This window comes from Bicyclus anynana, chromosome 22, assembly GCF_947172395.1.
Source record: "Bicyclus anynana chromosome 22, ilBicAnyn1.1, whole genome shotgun sequence".
Lineage (NCBI taxonomy): Eukaryota > Metazoa > Arthropoda > Insecta > Lepidoptera > Nymphalidae > Bicyclus > Bicyclus anynana.
In genome coordinates, this window is record NC_069104.1 from 9,410,270 (window position 1) to 9,430,836 (window position 20,567).

The following is a 20,567-nucleotide window of genomic DNA, read 5'->3' on the forward strand; positions in this document are numbered from 1 at the left end:
TTCCTCGGTAAGTGGGCTATCTGACACGGAAAGAACTTTTCAAATCGGACCAGTAGTTCCTGAGATTAGCGCGTTAAATCAAACAAACAAACAAACTCTTCAGCTTTATAATATTATTATAGATTAGTGATTCATCCCCCCGCTGTTTCATCCGCATAGTTCCTGTATCTATGGTAATAAGGGGATAAAATATAGCTTTGTTACTCCCTAATAATGTAGCTTTCCATAGGCGAAAGTAGTTTTCAAATTGGTACAGTAGTGGCCTATTCAATGGCAACAAGCAATCTCTGTGGTACATTGGTATGCGCAGTAAATTTACCAGAACGAGGTCCTGGGTTCGATCCCCGGCTGGGCTGATTGAGGTTTTCTTAATTGGTCCAAGTCTGGCTGATGGGAGGCTTCGGCCGTGGCTAGTTACCAGCCTACCGACAATGACGTACCGCCAAGCGATTTAGCGTTCCGATACGATGTCGTGTAGAAACCGAAAGGGGTGTGGATTTTTATCCTCCTCCTAAGTTAGCCCGCTGCCATCTTAGATTGCATCATCACTTAACATCAGGTGAGATTGTAGTCAAGGGCTAACTTGTAAAGAATTAAAAAAAAATTTTTTTTGGTTTATAGAGTCTATTTAATGCAAACAATAACAACCAGAATTTCACGCGAACCAGCATCGGCGAGTAATATATGCGTTTAATTTTCAGCTGTCCAAAATCCAAACACTATAGATCTCGCATGGGTTATTGACAGACCAACATCCGTTACAATTGGGCCTGCGGACGCAGTGTACTGTCGAGTACGGAACCCACAAGGTTTTGAGGTCTATAACGGTTTTGGAAGGTGCGTCATGAACGTGGGTAGAGTCTCCAGGTCGGAGCATCAAGGACTCTGGAGGTTGGACGTTGGGATGCCTGGACAAGTGCTCACTCAAGAGTACGTTGTCAATGTTATCGTTCGAGATGCTCGTAAGTTCTTTTTTGTTTGGTATCGTCGTTTAGCTGGTGGGAGGCTTCGGCTGTGGCTAGTTACCACCCTACCGACAAAGACGGTACGATGTCGAGTAGAAACCGAAAGGGATGTGGAATTCATCCTAAACTCCTAACAAGTTAGCCCGCTTCCATCTTAGACTGCTTCATCACTTAACCATCAGGTGAGATTGTAGTCAAGGGCTAACTTGTAAGGAATAAAAAAAAGCGCAGTCTTGGTCGACCCCCCACTATACTAAAGCCATACTCAAAGAGTACTGTTTACCAACAGACAAATTAAAAATGAGGGTATAAATCACTAGTCATTTCACACCTAATATTAATTATTATTAACTTGTTTTTAAATTAATGGAAATAAATTTGATTAATACGCTTAGGTATAGTTAATATATTTTGAATAATATTTTATAAATAAAAAAGTTATGAAATGACTTGAGTTTTCTACCCTCATTGTTAATTTGTTTGTCAGTAAACACTACTCCTCAAGAATGGAGGTGGACTGAGGAAATCAGTCTACGGTCAGAGGCCTACGTCCAGCAGTGGACATCATACATAGTGCTTGCAAACTAAGCCTAATTGAAATAAATGAATTTTGAATTTAGAATTTTATCTTTCAGCCAACAAACCGCCAGTCAATACAAGCGTGACTGTGGACCCGAATGACAAACACATAATCACGTTGTCCTGTGGTCTGGCCAGCCCGTCCCCGGTCCAGACGTGCAAGTTCCGGGACCCCAAGGGCCGTATTCTGATCGCTACTGAAGGTGTCGGGGAAAGCCGATACAGCTGGCACGGTACTGGAGTCAAGTAAGTTTTACTACTTCTTTCAGTATCTCAAAAAGAAAAGACTGGGTTCCTTCTCTTTATGCAAAACTAGCGGACGCCTGCGTCTTCGTCCGCGAGGAATTCAGTTTTTCACAAATCCCGCGGGAACCATAAATTTTCCGGGATGAAAAGTAGCCTATGTGTTAATCTAGAGTAAAATCTATTTCCATTCCAAATTTCAGCCAAATCGCTTCAGTACCGCAGCGTAAAAGAGGAACAAACATACTTACACACTTACACACTTTCACACTTACACACAAACTTTCGCTTGAATAATATCATGCAAAATAAGGATGAATTATTATTTATTGTCTATCCCATGGTGTAGGGTATTGTTATCGGTATTTTTTTCGCCGTATCTGGTTTAGTTGGTAGAAGGGGATCAAGATTTAATTTTACGACTTTGTTCACATTTTTAATGTACATACTCTGTCGTTATCAACCCATATTCGGCGCACTGCTGAGCTCGAGTCTCCTCTCAGAATGAGAGGGGTTAGGCCAATAGTCCACGCTGGCCCAATGCGGATTGGCAGACTTCACACACGCACACAACTGCACATAACTAAAAAGTTGGAGGTGCATGCCGCGGACCGGATTCGAACCCACACCCTCTGGAATGGAAGGCAGAGGTCATATCCACTAGGCTATCACACCACGGTTATACTCTGTACTCAAAAAATCAAAAATCATAAATCAAAAATCATTTATTTCAAGTAGGCTCAGTTTACAAGCACTTTTGACACGTCAGTTGACTATTTGTAAAGATTCTACCACCGGTTCGGAAGGCAGGTTCTGCTGAGAAGAAACCGGCAAGAAACTCAATAGTTGCTCTTTTACTCATGTTAAATTATAGCTTTCTATTGATAATAGTCTCTGCAGTAAACCGCGGACAAAAGAACGGATAGACAGACGGATATGGCGAGACAATATGAGTTTCTTGTGGACTACGGAACTTGAAAAAATGGTTTGCCGGTTATAATATGTTGTTACGGTTAGATGGCATTTAAATAAAAGGCGTGTTCACGTTAGGGCGTTTACTGATCGACTATTTATTTTACATGGATCGACACTCGACAGCGAAATGCGTGTCTGTACCATATTGTTTACATAAGGCTACGTCATTTTATTACATTCACTAACAGCTAACTTACACGTTTAATTAATCCTAGTCTACACGCTACAATGGCTATTATTTGTACACTTCCAGTTACACCTCCGGTCTCCACCAACACGACTGCGGTATCCGGATAGTGAACGCCACAAACAGTGACGTGGGCATCTGGCGCTGCGCTATGGACACCGATGGCGACACCTACTTCGGGTTCCTCACCGTCAAAGGCCCCTGGATCAGAGACCCTGAAATCGCTGCTATGTACCCCACAAGTAGGTCATTGCAGATTCATTAGATACAATTAAATACATAATTAAAGTTTAACTAAAATTATGTATAAATAACTAATTAAATTAAAACTTTAAAAAATATTAATTTTATTGTTTAAAAGAAAATTGTCATCATCATCATATCAGCCTATCATATTTTTGACGGCCTCCGTGGCGCAGTGGTATGCGCGGTGGATTTACAAAACGGAGGTCCTGGGTTCGATCCCCGGCTGGGCAGATTGATATTTTCTTAATTGGTCCAGGTCTGGCTGGTGGGAGGCTTCGAGCGTGGCTAGTTACCACGCTACCGACAAAGACGTACCGCCAAACGATTTAGCGTTCCGGTACGATGTCGTGTAGAAACCGAAAAGGGGTATGGATTTCCATCCTCTTAACAAGTTAGCCCGCTTCCATCTTAGACTGCATCAACACTTACCATCAGGTGAGATTGTAGTCAAGGGCTAACTTGTAAAGAATAAAAAAAAAAAGCCGATGGACGTCCACTGCAGGACATGGGTCTTTCAAAGTCAAAGTCAAGTTGTGTCGTCAGTCCGCTTGGTGGGGGGTCGACCAACACTGAAAGAAAATATTGACAAGAAATATAGACCATCTAATTGTTCACCCTTCATATTTATTGCATAAATAAGCATGAAACTCAAGCTAACTTACATAACTATACAAATCATGCCCACGTGGAATGGTGGCAAGAATACTGGCTGCATTTCCCCGTTGGACAGATATTTCCCCTTTGCCATGCATATTTCTGCTGGCAAACCGCATTGTGTATTATGGTCTGTAGGGCATTGTTGCCGGTGTAGGTAATAGGCTACTTGACACTTTTTTTAATGGTCTTAAATTGATCATTATAGTTATGCTATAGTAGATTGAAATTTGATTTTCATATTTTTTTGAGACGTGATTACGTGAAAATATTATGTTTTTAATTTTTAAATTAAGTTTTAAATCCTTAACTTTTATTAAGTAATATCGATATATTTCGGACCCTTATTCCATGTACTATGCGAAATTAATATCGTTTATAATAAATTTGATATGAGTCAACTACCATATTACATCACCTCAGGCCTAAAAGCTTCGCATCAGGTTGATGGATTCACCATAGTCGAAATTAATGGCAAGCGCCTATTTGCAGCGCTCCTATTTCAGATTACAATGTAATTTAGTGTTGAGTTAATGTTAACATTGATTGTTTTAAAATATCGATCATGTAGTTGAAATTATTTGTTTATCGGGTATCACTAACTGTCCTGACATCATCGTCTGATGCAAAAATAGACACACTTGGATTCCATAACGTTGAATAGACAGCGTAAACCTAAATATAAATCCGTACTCAATAGAATGTACTGTAAATTCCACATAACATAGATAAAGCGCTTGTAAATTTAGATAAGATGATCCTTGCATCATCTCCACGGTCGAGAGTACCGAGTGTATCTTAATATCAAAATAATCTCCGGTACAATGATAAGTTTATGGCGCAGTGGATAATGACCCTGCATCCTCCATCCAAGACCGTATATATTCGACTCGCAAACCAAAAGAAAAAAGTTTTTATAATGAGCTTCTGTATTATGAACAAGTTACAATTATTTAACCATTTACAAGTCAAGTGTGGCACATATCTCTTTTTACAATCGCAAACGCTTCGAAATTAAAAAATCGATGGGAATTACATTCGACAGGTTACGTGATCAAGTTACCTATCTATCGGATCTATTAAACATTTCTTAGTTTTGAAGCGTTAGCGTTTGTAGAAAGAGAATCGATGTGCCAATTGGTTACAGGCCCAGAAGTGATCGTCCATTCCATCGACTGATAACGATAATTATCATGATAAAAAAAATGCTAAATTGAAAACTTGTTTATGATATATAGGTATAAACAACTACACATACATAGTAAATTGGGGAGATGGTCATGTATTGTAGTAACTTTCCATTATGTGAATCAAAAATATATTTACATTTTAGAAATGACTTAATTTCAGAGCCTTTCCTGGTAGCTGACAGATTCGCAGTGAGCGGTATGGAGGGCGACAGCGTGACGATGACGTGCTCGATACGGGCGCCTATCCGCTACTGCTACTTCCGCGCCAGGAACGGAACCGTGTTTAATGTGGCACCGAGTGAGTATCATGGGTGAGCGGTATGTATGGAGGGCGACAGCGTGACGATGACGTGCTCGATACGGGCGCCTATCCGCTACTGCTACTTCCGCGCCAGGAACGGGACCGTGTTCAATGTGGCACCGAGTGAGTATCATGGGTGAGCAGTAATATGGAGAGTGACAGTATGACGATGACGTGCTCGACACGGGCGCCTATCCGCTACTGCTACTTCCGCGCCAGGAAAGGAGCCGTGTTCAATGTGGCACCGAGTGAGTATCATGGGTGAGCGATATGTATGGAGGGCGACAGTGTGACGATGACGTGCTCGATACGGGCACCTAACCGCTACTGCTACTTCCGCGCCAGGAACGGGACGTGTTCAATGTGGCACCGAGCGAATGGGTGAGCGATATCTATGGAGGGCGACAGTGTGACATAACGTGCTCGTCACGGGCTCCTATCCGTTACTGTTACTTCCGCTACTGGGTGGTTATGTTCTGTGATATCGACATTGTGTTGATGACGCGCTAACATTATGTCAGGTTTTCTTAAAGTGGGGTACATTAACCCGAAGGGGTTCGCCATTTGACTTACGTAATAGATGATGACTGACAGATTTATTTTTAATAGCAACTGTTGAGTTTCTTGCCTGAACTCAGCTGAACCTGCCTTCCGAACCAGTGGCAGAATCTTTATAAATAGTAATCGAATCTTTACAACTGACAAGAATCTTTACAACTGACGTATCAAAAGTGCTTGTTAACTGAGCCTACTTGAAATAAATGAATTTTGAATGTTTGAATTATTTCTTTTGGTACTGTATTTGTTAATTGAAATTAAAAACTTATGTTAACGGTTTACTGTAATCTGAAAACCTTAACAGCGGCAAAAATTCGTAGAGCTAAAACTTTGAGATACTTTACGATAGTATTAAGATTTTTTGTGTAATAAAAATGTTCTTCTTTATTTTCTGCAGCAAACACCCACGATGTCGCCACATACGTGGGTGCCGGGTTCGATGCTGGTGAATGCGGCATCAGGTTCCTCAGCCTGGCCACGTCCGACTCCGGCTACTGGAGCTGTCACGTCGGCCTTCTGGACCTAGCGGCGCCGGAGCAGCGCGCGCGATTAGATGTCACCATCTTTGGTTAGTAGACGGTGACGGTGGCTTGCACAAGGTTCATAACTAGGCACTACATAAATTGTATTTAAAGGGAAATTCACTCCCCTAATACAGGTTCCTAACGATTGAATATTTTTATATATTTATATATGTTTATATGTTTGGGGTCCTAAGTTTTAAAACCAAATAAAATTATATAGAATTTAATTTTTTTATTTTAACAATCATCACTGTATTAACATAATCTTTATTTTTATATTAGTATAAAAGTAGTAGTAGTATTAGTGACTATTCCAATCCCCTCACCTACATATTATATGAAGAGGCCAGGGATCTATAGTGATTATTCAAATCCCCTCACCTACATATAAAGAGAGGCCATGGATCTATAGTGATTATTCAAATCTCCTCACCTAGATATAAGGATAGGCCATGGATCTATAGTCATTATTCAAATCCCCTCACCTACATATAAGGAGAGGCCATGGATCTATAGTGATTATTCAAATCCCATCACCTACATATAAGGAGAGGTAAGGGACCGGTAGTGACTATTCAAATCCCCTCACCTACATATAAGGAAAGGCAACGGACATGTAATAGCAAATACATATACAATATATATTTAATAATATACAGGTACAATAATATACCAGTAATTGACACAGAAACATTTTCCACTTGGGGGAATTAATTGAATCCATGGCATTGGCATACTGAAAGTAGGGTCACTACCCACTAAATCCAACCACCACTGCACCAAACAGTTATCCGATTAACTCTGTTATCCTGCCTGAAACTCTCCGGTGCTGTGGTGAGTTTCTGTTTAGTCCTGAATTCAGCTATGAAGCCATGGATCTATAGTGATTATTCAAATCTCCTCACCTAGATATAAGGATAGGCCATGGATCTATAGTCATTATTCAAATCCCCTCACCTACATATAAGGAGAGGCCATGGATCTATAGTGATTATTCAAATCCCATCACCTACATATAAGGAGAGGTAAGGGACCGGTAGTGACTATTCAAATCCCCTCACCTACATATAAGGAAAGGCAACGGACATGTAATAGCAAATACATATACAATATATATTTAATAATATACAGGTACAATAATATACCAGTATTTGACACAGAAACATTTTCCACTTGGGGGAATTAATTGAATCCATGGCATTGGCATACTGAAAGTAGGGTCACTACCCACTAAATCCAACCACCACTGCACCAAACAGTTATCCGATTAACTCTGTTATCCTGCCTGAAACTCTCCGGTGCTGTGGTGAGTTTCTGTTTAGTCCTGAATTCAGCTATGAAATATTGGGCATGAAATTCCTTTTTTGTCACAAATCCCGCATGAACTGTGGGGTTTTCCGAATTAGTTCATCAGTTGTGGTGTTTACAACAGATTAAAAAACATACACACAATCATAAACAAACATTGTTATAATATTTCTGTAATTTTTTTTTTGAGAAAGAATACAATAAGGAACTTAAACTAACTTATTCTGATAACTATACATATCATGGCCACGTAGAATTTTGGCAAGAATACTGGCTGCATTTCCGTGCTGGACAGTCAGGCTGATACTTTGCGCAAAAAATTAGCCATTCCTTCTGTCACCAATCAAGGCAACTAGCCGCGGTGAAATGGTTTGGTAAAAGTTTTTGGCACTGCCACTCCATGGCCCAAATGGTCTCTACGGCAAAAGGTACAAATATGTAACTCTCAGACTGAGAAGCATACTGGTGCCACTTACCAGTTCCTGTGATTTCACTTTTGCGAGAAAAATTACTCAAATCAAATTAACACACAACCACACCAACACAGTTATAGAGAATTATGCTAGAAAAATTTTATAGAGAAGTTTCATATGCTAAAAAGTGTTTTGACAATAGACATGTAAGTTTGGCTATAGATTGAGAGACAGCGAAGCCAGGTTTCATTTTATGAAGGCTGAACGATAGTTATGCTCCTACTATAGTGACAACGTGGCTATGGAAGGTAGCAGGTTTTCACTTTTCAGCCTTCGTGTAATGGTATGTCTGGCTAATAGGCGAAAAAATAGGGCCTTTAAAAACATTACCTATACTTACCTAACTATCTAATAAATCAACAAACCTTTACGAGCGTGATGATTCGTTTTAGGAATTAGGATGACTCTGGGGAAGTCAAAAAGTCAAAGTTAATATTTTTACTCGATAAAACCTAACCAGTTTAGATAGTAGTGGAGCCCCATTTTTTTGCACCAGGGCACTTGGTTCTCTCTACTCTACGTATACGTCACTGATAGTGATCGTCGTAAAGTCGAACATTATACGCCAGTAGTATAAGCATGCGTCAATAACAATATCTCTTGCAGAGAAAAATACATATCTACTCTTATCATTGACCAATAGCGACGGATTTGAAATCTCTCTTCACTCTCTCTATCGACCCAATGCAATAAATAATAATAATAATTATTATTTTTTATTAAAGGTAAAAGCATCCAGTATGACGGAGGTCCTGGGTTCGATCCCCAGCTGGGCCGATTGAGGTTTTCTTAATTGGTCCAGGTCTAGCTGGTGGGGGGTACCGCCAAGCGATTTAGCGTTCCGGAACGATGTCGTGTAGAAACCGAAAGGAGTGTGGATTTTCATCCTCCTCCTAACAAGTTAGCCCGCTTCCATCTTAGATTACATCATCACTTACCATCAGGTGAGATTGTAGTCAAGGGCTAACTTGTAAAGAGTAAAAAAAAAAATACATATTACATATTGATATAAAATAATAATAATTAATAATACAAATAGGTATTAAAACATACTAACTGGGAAGGTTAAAAGACTTCCCAGGCGTCATTCTAGTCCGGAGTATAAACTATTTCTTATTATTGTCTTGATGCACAGATAGCCAATATGTAAACAAAGGGCTGGGCATCCCGTCGCAAACTGTCCCGAGGATGCTGTTACGCGCTGTTCTGAGTCTCTCCCAGAAGGAGGCCACGCGTGTTCTCATAACAGCATAAAAGTCAGGCACTCTCGACTCGGCAAACATGCCAGAGGCACTGCAATATCTAGGCAGACCCATCAAGATTCGAAATGCATCATTGTATTGAATTGTATAATAAAAAAGCGAAAGTGATATTTTCGATTCGGCCGCTATTGGTCGACACTTTTATATGGCATCTTAGACGTGTTGCTCTCCCCTCCACTCTTAAGAGAGGTCTGTATACCTAAGATATAAGCTAAAAGATAACGAGATAATTTTGTTTCCATGTACCTGTCCCCTTTTCATTCTATCGCAATGAATATAGCTTTCTTTTCGATGCGATGGAAGAAGAAAGAGAGAATACGCTATCGGTCATTAGTCTTGTAGTACCTAAATTAAATTGGCTTATGATAACTAATTAATAACTAATGCAGATGCTATGGCAGTCAACCAGTTTCTGGACAGGCGTGAGAACAGACTGGAGCTAGAAGCAAACGTCCACAATTCAAGACCTCTGGAGTATTGCAGATTTGTCCGCATCGACGGCTTCGGTAACGTATCATTTTATTTTAATCCTGAATTTCAAATTTAAAAAAAACATTTTCTACCATCATAAACTGTAAAAATCTTCACAACAACGAACGATTTGTTTTTTTTATGACAATTCTAAACTAAAGAATACTTACTTTAAGGATCATATCTCATTAAAGCTAATCAGCACCCGACATGCAAATCCTTGCCCTGTGCGATTGGTATTCTTTAAATGAACTTGCAAGGCAATACGGTCACTATAGATTGAATACCATATCGTACTTACCTAAGTACGATATGGTAAGTAATTCATGGGACATTATCATCATCATGTCAGCCGTTGGACGTCCACTGCAGGACATAAGCCTTTTGTAGGGACTTCCAAACATCACCATTCACCATACTGAGCCCACCTGCATCAACTTATTATAAAAATACAACAACAGGAATAACGTCAACAGATATAATAGTATAATATTATATATGCGTTTAAATAACGGGCACAGTGATAATTAAACCGCTTTTGTTTCCAGGCTTCACCCACGAAAACGTTCCGCCAGGGATCCTCGATAGATCAGATCTCTCGATTGGTTACTGCTCTATATCTATTATAAGCCCAACGAATGTGGAGCAGCATCCGTGGGTCATAGTGGCGAAGGTTAAGGGTCAAGAGGGTGAAGTGTCTCGAGTAACAGATATCGCTTTCACTATTCCCAATCCTCCAGGAGGTGGAGGTGGGGGAGGTGGCGTACGTAAGTAGAATCTTTATCCATATGAGTTTTTTTATTTACATCATCATCACTATCCTCAACATCATCATCTCAATCGCCCAAAGTAGGAGTTTTGAGTCCCCTATATAATTAGTGACTCCCTGTGATCCGATTTACGGAAACGTAAAACCATACACTTATTATTTAAGGGGCCAATTTTGACGGCCGGCCTCCGTGGCGCAATGGATTTACAAGACAGAGGTCCTGGATTCGATCCTCGGGTAGGCTGATTGAAGTTTTCTTAATTGGTCCAGGTCTTGCTGATGGGAGGCTTCAGCCGTGGCTAGTTACCATTCTATTGACAAAGACGTACCGCCAAGCGATTTAGCGTTACGGTATGATGTCGTGTAGAAACCGAGAAGGGTGATTTAATAACAAGTTAGCCCACTTCCATCTTAGGTTGTTTGCTCTACAATAGTTCTACTACTTCTAAAATTTCAATTGTATTTCTCTTATTGATCTATAATGGAACACGGCTAAAACTCACGTCTACAACATCGGAGTATGCCCGATTAGTTTCGAACCCATACGGGGCCCTTGTTCATGAGCTGGTACTTACAACGCAGCACAATCAAATATGCAATGCAGCGGCGCGTGCCGCGGTTTGCAGAGCGCGTGTGAAGGGTTGAAGGATGGGCAGTGAAAGTCCTGTTACACTCTCCAACGGTTAATGAACGTCATCTTGATTGGACCCTCTTGCTCCAAGTTTGTTATTTCTCTTTTCCAGAATTCCGCGTGCCAGGAGCATGGATAATCGTGATGTCCATCGGTATGTGTATGATCCTGCTGGCTAGTTTTATCGGACCCAAGAAGAACAGAGAGTGGACGTATGCACGAGCCAGTGCTATCAGGAATAGCTTTACGAAGAAGAAGGTTGAAGAGAATGCTAACGATCCAAGCAAGAACACTGCTGTAGCTGCTTAGTTACTGTTTCTTTTGGTATTATTCGAAAATTTATTTCCGGCAAATGTCACGATTTAAAGAAGCAAGCATAGTTTAATAACATTTTTAAGTCATTAGAGCCATCAACTTTATTTTATTTTTCTTTATACTCGTGTAGACTTCTATGGACATACGCTCACTACAATCGCAATCAACTCTAAAGGTCCGTTTTCATTTTCATTTTCAAAAAAAAAAAAGGACTCTACAGACGTGAACCGCACAGGCAAAATATTCTTTTCGTGAATACTGACCGGCTGCGTTACGATAGATATAAATACGTTAATAAACACTGTATAGAAGAATATTTTTTTGTCTGCCACGGCACGTGTCTGGCACGCTAAATGTCTGTATATAAACAGACCTTAAAGCGTCAATGAATCGCTTCGCTCGCAACTATTGAATAACGAGATGACGTTGGTGCTGGATGGCTCTAATGAGTTCTAATCTTAAAGTTATATTCACAGAGTACTTTGAGCATTGTTTTATAGGTGCATTTTGCCAGTATTAAATTTTGGAATATAATCTGGGTGTTAGACAATGTTAATTTTATGTACTTAATAAACTTAATAAATTGTTAACTAAGTTTTTCATATCTATTTATATTCTTTAAATTTCCTAAATAAATATATTTGTAATATAAAGTCTTCATCAGACTACATTGTTTTTTTTTTTATTTGTATGCTGTTTATTATTTTTATTTTTTCATAATAAAACTGTTGTTAAAAGAAAGTTTTAATTTTCATTTACCTACCTACTTGTTGCCTATTATTTTAACTTTCAATAAGTAAATTGAAATCAAATCCATGCTAATATTATAAATGCAAATATAGACTGTATGTCGTCTGTCTATTAACTTTTCGCGCTAAGCCGATTACAATGAAGTAATGATTGAAAATTTGTCTATCGGTGGTCGGGCATATCTGAAAAATGGCTCAGTCTCTCAGAGCGCGATGGAACGAGCTATGCTCGCAGTATCTCTGCCGATTTACCGACTTCCTGGGTTAAAATAACTTGAGAATTGTTGAGAGATCCACTTGCTATAACTATAAACTACATCAGGAGTTCCCAAAGTGTGGGTCGCGACCCAAGGATGGGTCTTGAGTACCGGACACATAAGATTAATCGATCGATTGAAGTAAGAGCCGGACAACCATAGACTAACTATAACTAAAATTATTTAATTACAATAATTATTTATTGTTGTCAGTGATGACGACATTATAACGAATTGGCAGCTCACGCGCCAAATGTCAAAGTACAGTTATGAGATGCTGTCACCGCTCGCCCAAATCGTGGTAAAACCTGTTCTAACGTTAAAAGTAGAGAGTCCATTTTAGAATAAAAAATATCTTATATATATATATATAATATTGTCTGTGTTAAGACAATGATATTTTTTATTCAATAAAAAATAATATAATAGTGAATAAACACAGACAAAAATTTACGCCATATAGTGATATCTAATTTTAAGAATATAATATAAAAAATAAGTTTGTCGCCGATTTTTTTTCCCCATCGACAAAGACCAAATAATCTGACCGTTACTTTGTACCCCTTTTTGAGACGCTGAAGATGCGGATCCCGACTTAGTCCGTTTTTGTTATTTGTTTGGTGGTGTTGTTTGTTTGGTGGGTCGGAGCAAATCCACTTTTGGAACCACTGAACTATACAATTTCACAGTTGTGTATCTAATATCTTCGAATAATTATTAATTATCTGAAATTCTGATCAAATATTAGATAATTAGACGTTTGGGCCACAATCTTTATAAGTAGGTATAGCGGCTTTCTGGTAAATAATTGTCATTGAATCGTTATGATAGAGATCTATAAGTAGATAGGTAGATACATAATTATAATTATTAAAACAATATAAACTGTTTCTATAAGTTGAAAATATAATTAGATAAATGTAGAGACCCCGTTTAACCCGCGTAGTTCCCGTTTCCGTGAAAATTGCGTAGAAACCGAAAGGGGTGTGGATTTCATCCCACTCCTAACATGTTACCCCGCTTTCACCATAGATTACATCATCACATGCCGAATATGAGTTATTAATAATGAAAATTCTAAATTGAACATAAATGGGAATGGAATCCACGACCTCTTTATTTTAAAGTCTTTCTAGCTGCGCAAGAGAAGTATAGTGTACTAGCTGACGCTGCGCGGTTTTACCCGCGTTATTCCCGTTCCCGTAGGAATACGGGGATAATGTATAGCCTATCGCCTTCCTCGATAAATCGGCTATCTAACACTGAAAGAATTTTTCAAATCGGACCAGTAGTTCCTGAGATTAGCACATTCAATCAAACACATAAACAAACAAACTCTTCAGATTTATAATTTTAGTATAGATTCACGTGAACGAAGTCGGGGTTTTTCAATAGTAACTATTTAATATTTACATGGAGGTAGAAACAGGGGACGAACCAGTATAACGATAAACTTCTAATTACCAGATAAAAACGATTTCAAAGATATAGATTTCTTTATTAATTAGTACCGACTTGACCCTATTTCAATCATGACAACGAAAATGTTAATTGTCTTTGCAATTATTATTTGTGTTATTAAAAACATTAATGGTATGTATTATTAAGTGTTACATAATATTTTATTTTGTTATCAACATAATTGTTAATTCCTATTTCAATAGAATAACAAGGCAGCCTTCTTCCTTGTAGAAGGACGATGGTATAGTTAATACCCACCACGATGATATAGTTAATACCCACCACGATGTTTCAAAGCGGATTGACGGGCAAATTGGTGGTGTTACTCCCTCGAAGCACTCGGGTGTAACACCACCAATTTCCCAACTTTGAGAGGAACATTTTTACAAAAATCTTTCATTAAATAAATAATCTCGACTCGAACCTGCCTCTGTAGCCAAGTGGCAAGTCGATTCTCTTTCTACGATCGCAAACGCTTCGAAAACTAGAAAAATGTATGGGAATGACATTTGCTATCGATAGCTGGTCACGTGATCAAGATCTGTCTGTCGATGTTGTTCTTCATAAATAAGTTGTTTCATCCTCAACAAAGATATAGGGGGCGAAAATTGCACAATTATGTACAAAATGACTTCAATTGCTTCGAGAAAAGTAAGTAATACGGTCGTGCCGCTTTTTTTTGCTCGACTTACGAGAGCTCTGCCGTGCCCCCAAATAAGCACTTGATAAGATAATTCATTTAAAATCACAGATAGGCACTTAAAATTTTATTAGGGTTCCGCACCCCAAGGGTATTAAAACGTGACCCTATTTATTAAGATTCTGCTGTCCATCCGTTCGTCTGTCAGGCTATCACCGTGATAGTTGAAATAATCACATATAATGTATTTCTGTTGCCGCTGTAACAACAAATACTAGAAAACATAATAAGATACATATTTAAGGGGGCTCCCATAAACCAAACGAGTTTTCTTTGCTGTTTATATATCTTCGTGCACGAATCCATTACATCATCATCAACATCGTAATATCAGCCGATGGACGTCCACTGCAGGACATAAGCCTTTTGTAAGTACTTCCAAACATCACGATACTCCTAGCATAGCTGGTTTTTCTGCGGATCTACTCATTTCTGAATCAATCACGCAGATTTTAGCATAGCTCGTTCCATCGCTGAGACTTGGTCGCTAACTATGGGCCTCATAAGAAGGCTCAGAGTCACACAGCGGGCGATAGAACGGTTTTATTTATATGCTATTAATTATATTGTATAGCACAATCAAGAATAGCCGGCGGTCAAATAGCAGATATAACACAATACCCCTTCGCGACATCTCTCCTCTATAACCAAGAAGCGACTGCGACGAACTTCGAGCAGGTCTGCGGCGGTACCATACTCACCAATTCAGCGATCCTGTCTGCAGCATCTTGTTTTTTCATCAATAACCAGTGAGTACTGACATCACATCAAACTATCACACTAATATTATAAAGGCGAAAGTTTGTATGTAAGTGTGAAAGTGTGTAAGTGTTTGTTCCCCCTTTACGCTGCGGCTACTGAAGCGATTTTGCTGAAATTTGGAATGGAAATAGATTTTACTCTGATTAACACATAGGCTACTTTTCATCCCGGAAAAATCCATGGTTTCGGCGGGATTTGGGAAAAACTGAATTCCACGCGGACGAAGTCGCGGGCGTCCGCTAGTACTTTATAAATACACTAGCGGACGGCCACGACTTTGTTCGTGTAACCACGCTTTTACTACTTTTAGTTTACAAAAGGAATATTTTTATATCTCCGTTTGTTCTGCACGAATTAGTCTATATCCTTCCTCCATAAACGAACTATCCTACACGAAAATATTTTTTTAATTCGAACCGATAAAATAAAATGAAAGAATATTAAAACGCATTTAACCAAACACTAAACACTTCTGCGTTTTATAATATTAAAGCTATATTAATACCCAAAGAAAATTTAGCATCTAACTTTTAACATGCCTTTCTCACAACTCATTTCACGGAATGAAAATCGATTTTAAAACATACCAATCTTGTAAATACTAGATAATAAGCATGTGCATACAATGAAAAACCTTTTGTATCCTGTGATATAATAAGACCCTGAAAAAGAACGAAAATCGGACGAATACTAAATTAGATACGTTTTCTTTTCTATATTGGCTAAGTGACTATAGTAACTTAATTACTAATTACACTACAAGTGATTTAGCGTTCCTGCGAAGTATGAGTTGAATATACTTGTAAAGAGTCGAAAGTCCACGCCTAGAAAAATAAATGTCTTTTAAAAAGATTTCCAAAAACCATGACCATGAGAGAGGCTCATCTATTATAATTTCCAGGATTACCCCATCTGCCTTTCTTTACTGAGAGTTAAGTTAAGTCTAAACTTTTTAGTTTGCCAGAGACAATGCTTTATAAGGATTTCCAAAAACCATGACCGTACATTACAGGATTACCCCATTAACTAAGAGTTAAGTCTAATCTTTTTACTTTTCCAGAAACAATGTTTTATAAGGATTAAGGATGAATGAATGAATGAACGTATGAATGAATAAATATATATTCAACTGTTCTAACTTCTAATTTTCAGGATTACCCCACCATCGACATGGCGAGCGAGAGTGGGCTCGACGTCCTCTATAACCGGAGGTTTGCAGCACATCATCTCTGCCATCACCACTCACGATGAGTACTCTACCACCACGAGGGTTAACGATGTAGCGATCCTGCGCACTGCTGTCAATATAGCCTTCAGTGCAAGCGTGCAGCCTGCGTACATCGCTGGCGGCGCGTATAGACTAAGCCTCAATGATCAAGTCATGGCGATTGGCTGGGGTGCTACTGTTGTTAGTACAATTTTTATACTCGTTCTATAATTCTATAGACGCTGCAGTGTTTTATGATTGTTTGGAAGAGCACGGTGGTCGGTGCCGAGCTACAAGGCGAACCCTAGGGCTTTATAAATGGAAGGATAACTTCCTCTGAATAGAGAATGGAGTAGGTATAAGGTAGGTAATCTACCACGCCTATAGACTAAGCCTTAATGATCTCGTGGCGATTTGCTGGGGTCCTACTGTTGTTAGTACAATTTTTATACTCGTTCTATAATTCTTTAGAGCCGCTGCAGTGTTTTATGATTGTTTGGAAAAGCACGTTGGTCAGTGCTACATGGCGAGCCCTAGGGCTCTGTAAATGGAAATATAACTTCCTCTGAATGGAGAATGGAGTAGGTATAAGGTAGAGTACCACCACGAGGGTCAATGACGTAGCGATCCTGCGCACTGCCGTCAATATAGCCTTCAGTGCAAGCGTACAACCTGCATACATCGCTGGCGGCGCGTATAGACTGAGCCTTAATGATCAAGTCGTGGCGATTGGCTGGGGTGCTACTGTTGTTAGTACAATTTTTATACTCGTTCTATAATTCTATAGACGCTGCAGTGTTTTATGATTGTTTGGAAGAGCACGGTGGTCGGTGCCGAGCTACAAGGCGAACCCTAGGGCTTTATAAATGGAAGGATAACTTCCTCTGAATAGAGAATGGAGTAGGTATAAGGTAGGTAATCTACCACGCCTATAGACTAAGCCTTAATGATCTCGTGGCGATTTGCTGGGGTCCTACTGTTGTTAGTACAATTTTTATACTCGTTCTATAATTCTTTAGAGTCGCTGCAGTGTTTTATGATTGTTTGGAAGAGCACGGTGGTCGGTGCCGAGCTACAAGGCGAGCCCTAGCTAGAATGGAGAATGGAGTAGGTATAAGGTACTCTACCACCACGAGGGTCAATGACGTAGCGATCCTGCGCACTGTCGTCAATATAGCCTTCTGAAAGCGTGCAGCCTGGCGGCGGTTATAGACTGAGCTTCAATGATCAAGTCGTGGCGATTGGCTGGGGTGCTACTGTTTTTAGTACATATCTAATTAATACTAGCGGACGCCCGCGACTTCGTCCGTTAAACTTAATGTTATCTCTCAACCCCTATTTGATAATATTTTTGCATGTTTTATATATAATAAATAGTCCACTCATAATTTTACAAAAAGACACCTTAAAATGTGAACGAATTATTAAAAAAAAATTTCAACCATTTTTTAACCCCTAGGTTTTGAAAAAATCTTGATAAACATTATCTTTGTATTGAATAGGCTCTCAAAATACTGAACCGGTTTGAAAAATTCTTACACTGTTGGGAATCTACACTTTCCCTGAGTCACACTAATATTATAAAGGCGAAAGTTTGTGTAAGTGTGAAAGTGTGTTTGTTCCTTTTTTACGCTGCGGCTACTGAAGCGATTTGGCTGAAATTTGGAATGGAAATAGATTTTACTCTGGATTAACACATAGGCTATATTTTATCCCAATTGGCCAATCGACATTGGGCCACCGTGGTGGATTATTGCCCTAACCCCTCTGATTCTGAGAGGAGACTCGAGTTGAGCAGTGAGCCGAATGTGGGTTGATAAAGATACATTTCAGGCGTCAGGTCCATCCTCTCCAGACCTTCGCCACGTGCAGGTGTGGGTGAACGACCAGCAGACGTGCGTCGAGCGGTACGACGCGTTAAACGTAACAGTGGCGGACTCCATGTTGTGCGCCGGATTCCTTGACGTTGGCATTCGGGGACAGTGTTTAGTGAGTATCCGTGATTGAATATAAAATATTGATTTTATTAACCACTCAACCACCGCCATTACATAACTTCCTATTTCACTCACGCCTTTCTACGTGACAAAGGATTCTAAGATAGGTCAGGTCGACCCCTATAACCCTGACAATTAGAAAAGTCACGTATAACCGAGAAGTTGTATGAAAGAGGGTTCTATTTCGTCTGGTAGGGTTCACTAAGGGTGTTGACCTGGTTGGCACTGCTATGTTTTGCACTTGCTGGGTAGATCTAAGAATGTCAGGTGTAAACAAAAGTCAGTAGCGTGCCTTGGAGGGGTATCAACATTAGTTGGGCAAATGAAAGTTAAAAATTTCAAAAGAAACAAAAATGTTTGCTTGAAATAAATATGACAGTAATTTAACCTACGTAGAATGTTTCCAACTTTTAGGCGCACGCTTAACCAGAGAAAAAAATAGATTGTTGTTTTGAAAACTCAGCAGCTTTTTAACCGACTTCGCCGGCGCGACGCGTATGTTTTTTTTTGTTATATTTGTTACCGCATAATTTCGTTTAGTTTATTTTTGTGATTTCATTCGAAGTCGGTTAATTTTTTTTGTTAAAAATATTTTTTGTATTTTTTTCGGGGATTAAGTGAGATTGTAGATTTAATTTTATAAAGTTCATTCATTTCATTCAGTTCATTCTTCTGGACAAGCTACAACTACTTCCTCGATCCAAATTGTAATATATAAAATGTCCCTAGGGCGACAACGGCGGGCCTCTTCTGCATAACGGCGTGGTGGTGGGGGTCCACTCGTGGTCACGGAGTTGCGCGGACCCCCTGTTCCCCGACCTCAACACGAGGGTCTCCAGTTACTCTCGCTGGATAGAAGCAACTGCTACTGCAGATACAATTAATATACTAAAGATTGAAGAGTAGGGTGGATGCCATGTCTTAAAATAAAAGATTAATAATAATGCTTCGTTTTATTTTAATACTAGCCGACGCCCGCGATTTCGTCCGCGTGTAAATCAATGTAAATATGATTTATGAACGAACTAGCGGACGCGCGCCTGAAATTTTTTTCACAAATCCCTCGGGAACCATGGATTTTTCCTGGATGAAATCCTTCATTTATAGAGTAACAGCTTCAAAAGTCCTTAATTTTTAGGGTTCCGAACGTACGTAGTACAAAAACGGAACCCTTAAAATAAATATCATTCGCTCAATTTTGTTAGAGTAACAGTTTTAAAAATCCTACTAATCCTACTAATATTATAAACGCGAAAGTTTGTATGGATGTTTGTTTGGGCGTTTGTTAGTCTTTAACGCCGCAACTACTGAACCGATTTGGATGTAATTTGGAATGGAAATAGATTTTACTCTGGATTAACACATAGGCTACTTCATCCCGGAAAAATCCATGGTTACCGAGGGATTTGTGAAAACAAAATTCCACTCTTTTTCCCTCTTTTAAGCGCTCGCCATTAAAATAGTATATTTCCTGATTTTTACACTGTCGGTTTGTGTGTAGGTATGCAATTAATATATAACGTATACGGGTTACACCTCACACCGACTGATGTATTTATATTAGATTGTATTATCGGCCAACATTCGATAAGCTATCGGCATCGTCTAAAATACGATTCGGTCTATCTCGCCATTGCCGCATTACCGAAATAAATTGAACTAAAACTGATCTAATGAAAAACTAAACTATACGTTCAGTCCTAATAACAACTAATAAGACTATTATTTAGTAAATGCAGAATTGATACGCTAAAAACTAAGCAATGAAAATTAAAAACGTATT

At 39.2% G+C, this 20,567-nt stretch overlaps 3 protein-coding genes across 5 annotated transcripts in view; all 3 read left to right on the plus strand.

Annotated features, from left to right (window-relative positions):
• Window positions 1-12,378, plus strand: part of LOC112055455 (uncharacterized) — a 31,879-nt gene extending 19,501 nt beyond the window's left edge. For all 3 annotated transcript variants that reach the window (XM_052888436.1, XM_024095578.2, XM_024095577.2), the window contains 8 exons: window positions 702-962; window positions 1,601-1,790; window positions 3,016-3,191; window positions 5,200-5,337; window positions 6,296-6,466; window positions 9,855-9,971; window positions 10,485-10,703; window positions 11,449-12,378. In XM_052888436.1, coding sequence (XP_052744396.1) covers window positions 702-962; window positions 1,601-1,790; window positions 3,016-3,191; window positions 5,200-5,337; window positions 6,296-6,466; window positions 9,855-9,971; window positions 10,485-10,703; window positions 11,449-11,645 — 1,469 coding nt within the window. In that variant the 3' untranslated portion in view covers window positions 11,646-12,378. The remainder of the gene's footprint in view (window positions 1-701; window positions 963-1,600; window positions 1,791-3,015; window positions 3,192-5,199; window positions 5,338-6,295; window positions 6,467-9,854; window positions 9,972-10,484; window positions 10,704-11,448) is intronic.
• A 1,780-nt stretch (window positions 12,379-14,158) lies between these two features.
• LOC128199340 (achelase-1-like) lies at window positions 14,159-17,198 on the plus strand. The gene is made up of 3 exons (XM_052888441.1): window positions 14,159-14,250; window positions 15,393-15,567; window positions 16,733-17,198. Exons 1-3 carry the CDS (start codon window positions 14,190-14,192, stop codon window positions 17,016-17,018), a joined length of 522 nt encoding a protein of 173 aa, XP_052744401.1. The 5' UTR covers window positions 14,159-14,189; the 3' UTR covers window positions 17,019-17,198.
• Window positions 17,199-17,275: 77 nt separating this feature from the next.
• On the plus strand, window positions 17,276-19,696 carry LOC112055462 (trypsin, alkaline C-like). The gene is made up of 4 exons (XM_052888286.1): window positions 17,276-17,299; window positions 17,384-17,536; window positions 18,621-18,776; window positions 19,514-19,696. Exons 1-4 carry the CDS (start codon window positions 17,276-17,278, stop codon window positions 19,688-19,690), a joined length of 510 nt encoding a protein of 169 aa, XP_052744246.1. The 3' UTR covers window positions 19,691-19,696.
• The last annotated feature ends 871 nt before the right edge of the window (window positions 19,697-20,567 follow it).